General features: G+C 46.8%; 1 protein-coding gene across 1 annotated transcript in view; it reads right to left on the bottom strand.

Annotated features, from left to right (window-relative positions):
• Positions 1-8,897: 8,897 nt before the first annotated feature.
• Positions 8,898-12,929, bottom strand: part of stxbp4 (syntaxin binding protein 4) — a 50,779-nt gene continuing 46,747 nt past the window's right edge. Inside the window, exons 21-22 of the mRNA XM_061027493.1 lie at positions 10,673-10,730; positions 8,898-9,573 (exon numbers count right to left, since the gene is read on the bottom strand). Coding sequence (XP_060883476.1) covers positions 9,411-9,573; positions 10,673-10,730 — 221 coding nt within the window. The 3' untranslated portion in view covers positions 8,898-9,410. The remainder of the gene's footprint in view (positions 9,574-10,672; positions 10,731-12,929) is intronic.

The raw sequence follows: 12,929 nt of genomic DNA, 5'->3' as shown, positions 1-12,929 counted from the left end.
AGTATAAATTCTTCTTCTTCTTCTTCTTTAGTTAGCTCGTAGCTTCACATTGTTGTGTTAGCATGCTAATGTTAGCGCTCTTTAGTTAGCTCGTAGCTTCACATTTCATGTAAACTGACACAGAATGAGCGTGATCTAAAAACTCTTACTAACATCCAAATAATCAGTGAGTATGTTCTTCTCTCTAGTTCTTGACTAAAACAGCTTTTATACACAAGGGGAGGAGCCGGCCGTCCTGTCCATGTAAACACGGCTCTGCTCTCTAGGAAGTTCGAGATAATTTATAATTTATTTCTTAATTGGAGCTGCTGAGTAACACGCACACACACACACACACACACACACACACACACACACACACACACACACACACACACACACACACACACACACACACACACACACACACACACACACACACACATACAGGCTTGAGAGAGGAATGGGCGGAGTTGACCTACTTTCATCCAATCAGAGGCTGTCATCTCTTGTACTCCTCCCCCTGCTCCCCGCCTCCTGCAGCCAGGACACATTAAACCTCGTGTGCTCGAGAGGAGAGGAAAAACAAACCCAGAAAGAGAGGAGGAGAGGAGGAGAGGAGGAGAGGAGGAGAGGAAAGGGAGGGAGGTAGGAAAAGAAAGAGAAAAGGGAGGGAGGGAGGAGACAAAAGGAAAGAAAGAGGTAAAGGGGAAAGAAGAGGAGGGGGTGAGAAAAGAGGACGGGAAAGAAGGAGAGGAAATTAGAAAGAAGGAAAGAGGGAGGAGAGGAAGAATGAGGAGGAGAAAAGAACAGGAAAGGAAGGAGGAAAAAGGACAGGGAGGAAAGAAGCAGAAAGGACAGATAAAAGGAGGAGAGAAGATGAGAATAAATTAGAGGAGAGGAAAGGAAGTCAGGAAGAAAAGAGGAGAGAGGAGGAGACAATATGAGGTAGGAGGAAAGGAAAAAGAAAGGAAAGAAGATTAGGAGGGGAGGAGGAAAGAACTGAAAGGAAAATAATGGAAACGAGGAGGAGAGGGAAAGAAAGAAGACGAGGAGAAGACAAAAGGAGAAGATGAAATAAGAGGAGATGGGTAGGAAAGAAAAGCAGAGAGGAAAGTCAGAAGAGGAGAGGAGTTAAGGCATCAAGCTAGGAAAGGAAACAAGAAGAAGCTCCTTGTTGAAGACGTATTTAGAAAGTCAGCATGAACTCTCAGTTTGTAGTATTTTCACTTTATTTTCTGTTCTTCAGTGATTTTCTCTCGTTGGCTGGTGAGATGAACTTTCCCTCGGCCTCCTGCAGCAGCTCGACACAAGGAGAGCGTCCGCCTCGCTCTCATTACGACCTCCTTAGCAACAGCGGTTGCTAAAGCACGGCGATGTTGTGACGACCTTTGAGACACAGAAAAGTAGGACAGGGCTTTAACACACCAGAGCCATGATGAGGAAACACACACACACACACACACACACACGCACACACACACACACACACACACACACACACACATCAGCCTGCCACACTCGCTAAACACACAGACTTCACCAGAAGTGTTTCTTACATGAGAACCTGATTCATGGATTATTAGATTTAAATGTCATTTTGACTTAAATTATTATTATTAAATCTGCTTACTTCACTTCTTGTTACGGTTTTACAGTTTTACAGTTTAGCTCACTGCTAAACGTACAGAAGAATTTACCACAGACCAGGTGGAGACCAAACACAGAGCTGGAAGAGGATGCATGACGAGCTGATCACCGCCCGGACGGTTCCTAGAATTAGACGATTTGAATGAAGGGATGAGGAAAGGAGGGAGGATGGATGAGACGGAGGGATGAGTCCTCTTACAGGGAGCTGGTCCACAAAGTCCTCTTACAGGGAGCTGGTCCACAAAGTCCTCTTACAGGGAGCTGGTCCACAAAGTCCTCTTACAGGGAGCTGGTCCACAAAGTCACTGTCTATGGAGAGGACAACGACTTAGTTTTGAACATAGACAAGACAAAGGAGTTAATTCTGGACTTCAGGAGGAAAGCCCCCCCTCTGCAGCCTCTCACCATCAAGGGGACTGTGGTGGAGCGGGCTGACAGCTACAAGTTCCTTGGTCTTCACATCGCGGAAAACCTGAGCTGGGCCCAAAACAGTGAAGAAAGCACAGCAGCGGCTCTACTTCATCAGGCTGCTGAAGAAGACTGGACTTAAACGTCAGCCCCTCACCCAGGCCTACAGAGGACTCGTTGAAAGCATCCTCACCAGTGGAATCACTGTGTGGTTCGGAAACACCACACTGTCTGAGAGGAAATCGCTTCAACGGGTCATAAAGAGTGCAGAGAGAATCACTGGCTCCAACCTCCCCTCCATGGACACACTGTACACACAGCGCTGCAGAGGAAAAGCACAGAGCATCCTCAAGGACAAACAGCACCCAGCTCATGCTCTGTTCAGGTGGAAGAACTCTAACCTGTGACACCACAGGCCAGAGAGCATCTCCACCCACAAGGCCCAGAGAGCATCTCCACCCACAAGACCCAGAGAGCATCTCCACCCACAAGACCCAGAGAGCATCTCCACCCACAAGACCCAGAGAGCATCTCCACCCACAAGGCCCAGAAAGCATCTCCACCCACAAGACCCAGAGAGCATCTCCACCCACAAGACCCAGAGAGCATCTCCACCCACAAGACCCAGAGAGCATCTCCACCCACAAGACCCAGAGAGCATCTCCACCCACAAGGCCCAGAGAACATCTCCACCCACAAGGCCCAGAGAGCATCTCCACCCACAAGACCCAGAGAGCATCTCCACCCACAAGGCCCAGAGAACATCTCCACCCACAAGACCCAGAGAGCATCTCCACCCACAAGGCCCAGAGAGCATCTCCACCCACAAAGCCCAGAGAGCATCTCCACCCACAAGACCCAGAGAGCATCTCCACCCACAAGACCCAGAGAACATCTCCACCCACAAGACCCAGAGAGCATCTCCACCCACAAGACCCAGAGAGCATCTCCACCCACAAGGCCCAGGGAACATCTCCACCCACAAGACCCAGAGAGCATCTCCACCCACAAGACCCAGAGAGCATCTCCACCCACAAGACCCAGAGAACATCTCCACCCACAAGACCCAGAGAGCATCTCCACCCACAAGACCCAGGGAACATCTCCACCCACAAGACCCAGAGAGCATCTCCACCCACAAGACCCAGGGAACATCTCCACCCACAAGACCCAGAGAGCATCTCCACCCACAAGACCCAGAGAGCATCTCCACCCTCAAGGCCCAGAGAGCATCTCCACCCACAAGACCCAGAGAACATCTCCACCCACAAGACCCAGAGAGCATCTCCACCCACAAGACCCAGGGAACATCTCCACCCACAAGACCCAGAGAGCATCTCCACCCACAAGACCCAGGGAACATCTCCACCCACAAGACCCAGAGAGCATCTCCACCCTCAAGGCCCAGAGAACATCTGTGAGCCACGTTTCACAGAAACACAGCACAGAGCAGTCCTGAATGTACCTCTGTGTAGCCATCCTGCTGAGAAGGTCGTCCACTTTATTTCCAAGCGACTGGACGTTGGCGAGAAGTATAACCGGGAGGGTTAGCCTACCCTTGCTAACCAGGTGTCGGAGTCTTCGCTCAGCGCCTCCCCGCCTGCCTCGCCTCCGTGTCGGTCTCAGGGTGCCAAGCAAACCCCCGGCTGCGGCCTGGCCCTGCGTTGTTCTGGCATGAAGGTGTAGCTCCGGGAAGGAGTCGAGCAGTTTGGCGTTAAAATGTCCTTTGTGACTCATCTCACCAAGCTGTATCAGTGTCGCCCGATCATACTTGACACTGGCCCTAACGTACCGCACATTAAACGAAAGAAAAGAAAACAATAACACGAAAACTACGAAAAACTTGACTCGGAGAGCTACGCTATGTCGCCCACAGGGGAGCGCCATCTTGAAGATCACATATATCCCCCCCCAGTTCCTGAGCTTATGGTGGGTTTGGTGCCTTGCTCAAGGGCACCTCTGCAGTACTCAGGAAGTGAACTGGAACCTCTCCAGCTACCAGACCAACTTCCAGATATGATCCGCATGAGGGACTTGAACCGGCGACCCTCCGGTTCCCAACCCAAATCCCTACAGAGTGAGTTACTGCCGCCCCTGTGTGTGTGCACACAAAGTCTCTGCCCCACCCCAGTCCAAAAGGTCAGGACACGCCCCCTGGTGAACTCCAACATATTAAAAAATAAATAAATGTCTTTCATTGATCACAGTCTACACAAACTGCTGCCGTGAGGTCAAAGTTCGGGTCACAAACATTCGACTGTGGAGGAGGAGTAAATTGGATTTGTCTTCAGTCTGATTCATGCCGGGGGAAAACGAGGACACCAAAGCTTTTGTTGCTTTCTGTGAACTGCAAAAAAACCAAAAAAAACAACAACAACAACAACATGTAATCCCTGTGAGAGAGGAGTGTCTGCGTCCTTCATCTACCAGTGCACAGATGAAATTAATATTTACATAACCAAATCTGGTCTGAAAGAGCTCAGTCGGAGCGCTGACCCTGTGGTACCTCCTAAGACTCCACGAGTCCGAGCCAAGTCCGATTTATTCAGCTGTCAAAAACCCACGACGGGTAACGAGCTCTGAAAGAAACAGAACAAAAAGACCCGACTCACTTAGCGATTCTGTTAAACTCATCCTCGCCGCGCTCGCAGGCCAATCACCGGCCGACCTTGATTTGTTTGGGGTTGAGCTTTCTAAGCCAGTCGTCGCTGGGTTGTCGATGCAGTCTGCGACCTTTGACCTCCAGGTTCAGTCAAGGTAAAGAGGCTTTGCGGGTTGTGTAACTGTTCAGGCGGGGCTGCATGTGTGCACGTACACGAGCAGATGATCTGGTACATGCAGTGCAGCCGATGAAGCCTCCAATAATCTATGAATGCCCCATTGTCCTCCCTCCATCACGACTGTATCATCTGTAATGATGATGTTTCCCTCCTGCAGACCAGACGCTCAGGTGAAGGTTCAGCTCATGGTCAGCTGTCAATACTGCGGAGACAGCTGTGTCAGCCGAGGATTATGCAAACCTTGACAAAACATGCAGCTACTTTTCTGTATCCCACAGTACGTTGTGAAAAAGTGTGGCCCTGATTCACTAGAGCCGGCCGCTCACGTACGATTTCAGGCGGATTGCGTAAGATCACGTTTTTGAGTCGTACAGCTGATTTTGAAGAATGACCTGATGTTTTTTGTTTGCTTTTTTAAAAAAAATTTATTCACCAAATCGTGCATCCACACACTCACACAATAATAAGAAAAAAAAGATAAAAACAAGAGGAGGACTGTGGAACGATACAGATTTAGACAAAAACAAACAAACAAAACAAACAAAAGGAAAAGGGTCAGTAAATAAAATGAATGAATTAGAAAGAGGGACAAAATAAGTGAATGAGCAAACAGGACAAAGAAAAACATGGAGGACAGTATAGTAACAACATGATGTCAAATAAAACTGGTGGGATAGGTTGAACACATGGTGACCATTTCTGTTGTTATTTGTTTGTTTTTCATTTTGTATGGGTGCTAACATGATGATTGTGAAATACAGACTGTTTGTAAATTATATTAAAATTGTTGTGCTAATATGAATGACTTGATGTTTGATGTTAATGTCACACAGCTGAGCGCTATGAGTGCCTGTGGCCTAGCGGAGTGGAGGAGTACCATCCCTTTATTGTCCAGTCGCTCACAGAAAAGAGCCGGCGGCCGACACATCACTATTTGTTGCAAAAGTGAAACTTCAGTAAATTGTGCGTTAATGTTCAAGTTGTTAAGAGCTGCTTTCACACCTGCACAAAACTCCTGAAGTTTATCAGTCTGAGCATCATGTGATCACTCTGAGCGTCATGTGATCACTCTGAGCGTCATGTGATCACTCTGAGCGTCATGTGATCACTCTGAGCGTCATGAACACAACCATCTGAATGTTTCTCTCTTCACTCAGAGTTTCTCCTCCAGCCTCCTCGTATTTATTCTGCAGAAAGTCAGAGTGATCTGATGTGAGAACACAGCAGGATATAATCAGGAGAATTCACCTGGAGCCAGTGGGAGGGGCCAGTGGGAGGGGGTGGTGACCTTTATTCCCTGTGATCGCTGCACGACCATAGACTGTCTGCACGCCACCTCTACCATCTCCGTGCTCTAATCAACCTGCTGCTGCATGTTTCCTGTTCTCCAGTTTGTTCTTCTCCTCTCTTTAGTTCATGTTGAGATTCTCTTCAACTACACGCAGCATTGATACAAACACACATATTCTCATTGTAGAGTCGTATAGCGGACTCTGTTGCTCCATCCACGACTTCCTGGTCGTTCTTTTTTCATCACGTCTTACCTCAGGAGACCCCCCCCCCCCCCCTCCTGTCTGACAGGGATAGTCTCCCGCTGTGAGGTGCATGTGTTAACAACCAGATCAGGAGGATTTCAGGGTCAGTCCTCCTGAAATTCTCTAAATATTATCAGGATTACAGTTGTGTGAAAACGGCTCATGAGTGTGTGTGTGTGTGTAACGTCATTAGTGTTTCCAAGCCCAGCAGATATTTATAGGTTCACTAGCTAGCGAGAAGGGAAATCAATACTGGGAGCCGTGGGCAGGAAGAATATTGACTCGGCCCTTCCACACTTCCAGCCCTCGTACACACACTAAAAATATTACCATTCACTTCACACACACACACACACACACACACACACACACACACACACACACACACACACACACACAGTGCCAACAACACACAGCAGCAAGCGTAATAAACGATTCCCCCGATGACCTCGTCACCCGGAGCTAGTAGAATAATCTTATTATTACAGACTTTCATTTTGGTACCGACGTCAGCAAAAGAACCAAACAGAGAAGAATGGGTTAGAAGTCCCACGTCGAGTGGAAAGACTGCCAGAGAAATGTTCTCCTTATTGATCTGACTCTTACATAACACATGTTGCAGCGCTGATGAAGAGGGAGACAGTACCAACCAGCAAAAATATTTATTTGCAAAAAAATCTTGCTTATGCTGAAAGAAAGTTGAAGGTTGCAAGGTGTGCTAGTCAACTCAGGTGCATAAAGCGTTTCTCACTGTGGTCGTCCTGCTCAGTCTCAGCTTTAGATTTTATATCCTGATGAGCGATTAGTCGACATCATGCATAAAGCGTCACCACACAGCTGTAAAGTCGACGAGTCTGTGTAACTTCTCGTCTTTAACCGATCATACAAACTGATTTTATTTGACTGATGTTAATGTAACGGCGCTTCTTGGATGATGTTGATTATCCTCGGTTGTCTTGCCGTTAACTATAACACTAAACATACTGAATTAAAGATACATCTTCGGGTGTGGGTAAGTAAAAGCACGGGGACAACTTCTGCTGTGCGTCTCATACTTTTAATGTCCGTCCGTAACAGAGCATGACATCCAGACTGAACAACAACAACACACTACTTGTCTTAAAGCAATATCACTCCTCCAACCGTAACCATGGGTAACCTTAAAGGCACAGTGCATCATATCAAACAGATACTCTTGTAAAGTACAAATTGTAAATATAAATGAAATTAGCATTAAATCAAATAATGTATATTATCTCAACCTGAGAAAAATAAAGATCTATAAAATTAAACATCACAAAAAATAAATCTCATCTCCATTTTACATTAATATGAAGGTAACCACGGTACGATTTCTTCAAGGTGCCCTGGACAACTGAAGGACAGTTAAAGTCTGACCTCCAGCTCTCGCTGAAGAAGGACTCAAAGGCTGACTCCTCACCACCTGCTGCCACGGCAACCCGGATGAATGGACTAAATTGGATGGATGGAGTTTTTGTACTTGTTATAGTTTTGCACTTTTTGCTTGAAGCTCAAACAGAGTTTTATTATTTTGTCAATCTTTTGTTTTAAGACCTCCTGCTCTAGTTTTTCTTCCACCATATGAGAATATTTTCTTGTGCTTTCAGTTGAATTTGAAATAAAAATAAATAAATCTGCAGAGAACTTCCTCTGTCATCGTTTTCTTTTCTTCGCTGTCGGATGGAAACCGGACGTTTTGATTTGCTCGTGTTTACTTCCAGGGTTTTCGACCGTTCGGCCGCTCAGAGCGCATCTTGTTAGTTTGGACAAACTTCAGGCTCCTTTGTGGCCCCCGAAGAACAATTCAGACGCAGGAATGTCGACCCTCTGAGAATAGCTTCACACACTGAGGAAGCCTTCCTGTTGCTGCACGGGAGTAAAAACAAACCCTCAGCGCCGCGGCCTGGGAACTGAAGGCAGACGGGGAACTGAAGGCAGACGGGGAACTGAAGGCAGACGGGGAGAAGAGCCGCGCCGAGTCCAGAGCTCCAGGACTGAAAAGTGAAGCTGAGGAGGAAGTGCCACTAACTGCAGTTCATCGAATGTCCACTTGAGGCAGTCTCTAATATTAATGCCTAACTTTAGAGCAGAAGTCAACATGCTGACATCCTGCTTTACTTTAACTTCTGGCTTTGGGAATTTGAAACATGTTGATTCTTTGTGTGGAGTCAGGATAAAACTGCAGAGAGTAAATAAATGAACAGAAACAGAATCACAGACGAATAAGAGCACAAAGTTATTCTGAGACAAATGTTTCCTTTAATATCAATATTAGCATCTTAACAGGACTGAAGGTTCACAGATAGCATACATGGCTAAAGAGCTGCTACTGTACGACAGAGCAGTTTCCCTTTGTTAGCAGAGTGTATGCTAAGCTAAGCTAACTTGTGATGTCACAAAACAAAAACATAGGACGTTGTACAAACCAATATGTTTAAAGGCAGGGTTGATCATTTTCCAAAAACTAGCATGATTTAGAAAGCAGCATTCCCTCAGTGCTCCGTCTGCACCCCCTCCCCTCTAAAGCCACGCCCCCTCACACATACAGAGCGCCGTCCCTCCAGAAGTGGACCTCAGCTCATCTCATTGTGTAGAAACTACGTCGTCTCATGTCTCATTCAGCGGTCAGTAAACTCACAGTATAAACTCCTAAAGTCATCGGTGACGAGCTCTGAGTGTGAGCTAAAGCACGCAAGAGGTAGAGAGCGAGCAGGGAGACAGGGAGGCGTCTGATTGGTTCATCAGATTGGTACCTCGTGGCAGACATTGGTTGAAGTTTTTACAGACTTACAAACTGATACAGATGATTTTCTTTGTTCCTTTTTCAGAGAAACTGAGTTATTAATTTCTGTCAGGACCTAAAGACAATTTACACCAGAATGTTAAAAAGTGTTTCTGGAGGAAATGACCGACCCTGAGTTTACATAATGAATTTAAATAAAGTTTGGAGGGTTTGAAAGAAGCTCAAACAGGCGAGGTCACTGCACAATATTTAAAGGCTTCATTAACGACAGGAGGGGGAATCTGCTGCAGGTTTTTACATCTCAGTTTCTATGGACGGGCTCGGCCTTCGATCCGGCGCCTCTCCGTCTCGCTCGGGATCCAGCTCGGAGGTCTCCGGAGCCGGAGGAGGTTTCAGGACGCCACCGCCGCCGCTGCTTGTCACAGGCAGGCTCCACGATGTCGTCTGGGTTACGTGACTGTCAGAGGTGGAACACATAAAAAAACACAAGATAAGAAGAACTGCAGCCTCTGGAGTCTATACCAAAGAAAAACTCTCGTCTCTCGTCTCCGACAGTTCAGCACATCGTGTTCGTGTCCAAGACGTTGAATACTGAGATTCTTCAGCATCGTTTAACGTCTTAAGGACCGATCACCGCCTTACCAGGGGTCGAGGACATCAAACCCAGCTATACGTCTGCATTGTGCTTCTATAAGAGCGTCCTCGACGACTCATTCTCAGGTCATGTTTTCTTTTTTCACGTTCCTGTTCTGACCTCTGACGGCACAACAAGACATTCTTCTTCCCCTTGAACCCGGTATCTCTCTGCTTCAGTTTCTCTCCGCTTACTTTTCGCTGGTTTCCTGCCATCATGATGCTCGCACAACTACTCGGGCGTTACCGTGGCGTCCACTCCAAATTATTCTGTTTCACTGTGAACCCTGAAGTTAGCTAGCTAGCTACAATCATCACTGTTACCTGTACACTAACTCAGATTGGCCATCTTTGAAGGTGCGCAGGCATATACACTGGTGCCTTCTTATTTATATTCATGTTCCAGAAGTCACTACGCCTTGCGTTCCTGTGATGTCTTTAAGCTGTCTGTGCCTCGTGTCCGCACTGAACTTGGGAAAAGAGCGTTTAGTTTTGCTGCTCCCACCGCAGGAAATTTTCTCCAAAATGAATTGAAAATGGCGGAGCTCATTTCGCTTGAAGCTATTGGCTTGATCTTAAAAGATAAAAAACATGAGACAGTTGGACAGTGCCTGTGTTTCTGATTTGTAATCCGTGATCAAGATTCTGCACTTTATCTGTAAATCAATTTGCACATTGTAAATCGTTGTTCTCTCCTAACTCTCTTTATCATGAAATGTTTTTGATGTGTGCTGCTGCCTTCTTGGCCAGGTCACCCTGTGAAAGAGATCCTGATCTCAATGGGTTAATTACCTGGTTAAATAAAGGTTAAATAAAATAAAAAAATAATTACAGAAAGCTTAAAATGTACACATTTTGTACATGTTTTGTGTAAAAACAATGAAACAGTGATATGAATGAGGAGTTAAGTGTCTGGTTCTTACTTGATGAAGTATTTCACTCCGTCCGCGGTATACGCCTCCTCCCAGCCGTAAGGAAGACCTGCAGGGGGAAAGTCATCAAACTCTTTATTAGATGTGAAATACATTTATTCATGTTTGTGGATAAACTGAGCTCCTTTAGTTCACATCCTCCCCCCTCGTTTACTTCCTACAGAGACACAAACAACAACAACAACAACATGGCCGCCAGCACTGACAGAGACTTTGTGCTGAAAGAAACACTTTCCACAACCTCCACACAAGGGGCACGCACTCCAACCACCGCGCCACCAGCTAGTATCAGACAGCTACTTTTAGGAAAAGTTCTGTCACTGATCTCAGACGTCATCACATCTTTGTTTATTCATTTTGATTCTGCGACGGCATCCCAGTCTGTGAGGTCACATTGCGTTTTGGCGTTGCAGAAGCACGGTACAGCAGGAGCTCCACATACACACACAGTCAGACATGTACACACACACACACACAGAGCACTGCTCTCCCCCGCTGACTCAGCTGATCCTGTCTCTCCTCTGTTGAAGTCAGTACAGAGGGGGGGTCCCCCTAAAACGCCTCCATGACCTTCATCTTGAATGTGAAACTTCCTCTGAGGGCTACTGATGTGATCGCGCTGCACATCGCTAATAACATGGTGCCCACCGTGCCTGCGTGGGTTTAACCACATGCCTGAAACGATTGGCCCCAGGTACGAGCTGCTCCACCACAAGTATGTTGCTCTTCTTTTGCTGATCCATGAAACTACATAGTGCACTTTTAAAGCTCGCACTTTAACCCCAGCCCAAGTGTAATGCTTTTTAATTAGTAATGTTCCGTCTGCTTGTAACTCCACCCCTCATGCTTTCTCAGACATAACCAGGACAACAGATACAACTAAATATCAAGTTTCCATCCAGCCCGTTTTCCCTCGAGTGTCCATGAAGCGGCCACTGTGGAGGGATCTTACTGTACTTTTCCACTGTATCTCAGTGATCCCTCCACTTACTGTACTCGAGCAGGAGGATGAAAAGCCTCTTAACCCCATTTCAGGAACAAAAGAGGGCGACGTTTCAAATGCTGCCCCCCGGCCACCCGCGGCCGCCTGCTCGTAAACTGAAACCAAACAGTTCACACTTCAGAGAATGGGGGGCGTTGTGATGGATACTCAGCGATGGGTTTGATGTGATATATGTGACATGATACACGACGAACTACAGATTATGAAACACATGCTAAATCCAACAAACCCCTGACATAAGGATATTCTGCACAGCTGCCTAAACATGGAGCTGAGACTTAAACACCATTTTGTTTTTTTAAACAAATCCAGAGACTCTATCCTCTGCCTGGATTTTCATGTTTTGGTTTCTTTTGGTTGATTTGCGATGTTTCTGGGCGAGGAGCAAGCGGCAACCTCCTGTGTTGAAACATGAAGCCGAAGTGTAACATCCTGCAGTTCCTGGAGTGTCCACTAGAGGCTGAAGTGTAACATCCTGCAGTTCCTGGAGTGTCCACTAGAGGCTGGCTGCAGAAGCACAGGAAGTCACATACACACCCATTCTAAAAAGCCTGTTTTTACAGCAGAGATTAACATGTTTACAGCCTGGTTCAAAAAACCAAATAGGTGTGATTAGCTCATGTCTCGATGGACACACACTGTACGGGGGGTGAATGTTTTGATGACTCATCAGTTTTGATTTGATGAAGGATAAGAGTTATTCACAATAAGGCGTGTAGCTGACCTGATTGACAGGTGGGCGCGGTGTAACGGTTTGTCAGGAGGTTTAAAACCCGCCTCAGCTCCAGCTCTCAGCCTGTCGTTAGGTTGACTGAAAGTTAGACTGAGACAGCATTTCCAGCATGGAGACCGCCATCGATGGGACTCCAGCGCCCCCTGCAGGAACAGACGGGGGACGCCACTCAGGCTTCTTCATCCGTTAATATTTACTGCCTACGGTGGGGCAGCTGGTGTGTTTCCTCCAGCCAATGACAGTGAGCAGTTGAGTTCAGAAGTGGAAACAATTCAGCGATCAGACCCGAATATTGCTGATGCAGACGTAGCAGCGAGGAAGAGAAAATATAATCAGCTGGAACACCAAGTGGATAAAGCTCGTTCTAAAACGAGGGTGAACCTTGTGTTGTCTTTTACCCGTGGACGTGGAGTTGATCTACTTCCTGTTGGACAGGAAGGTGACAAACACTGGCGGTTAGCTTTTGCTAGCGTGTGTTAGCTTGCAGTGTAGCTACAAGCAGTAAATGTACA

This window comes from Labrus mixtus, chromosome 21 (genome assembly GCF_963584025.1).
Source record: "Labrus mixtus chromosome 21, fLabMix1.1, whole genome shotgun sequence".
Classification (NCBI taxonomy): Eukaryota; Metazoa; Chordata; class Actinopteri; order Labriformes; family Labridae; genus Labrus; species Labrus mixtus.
Note: the sequence above shows the minus strand (reverse complement) of the source record. Positions and strands in the feature narration are given on the sequence as shown.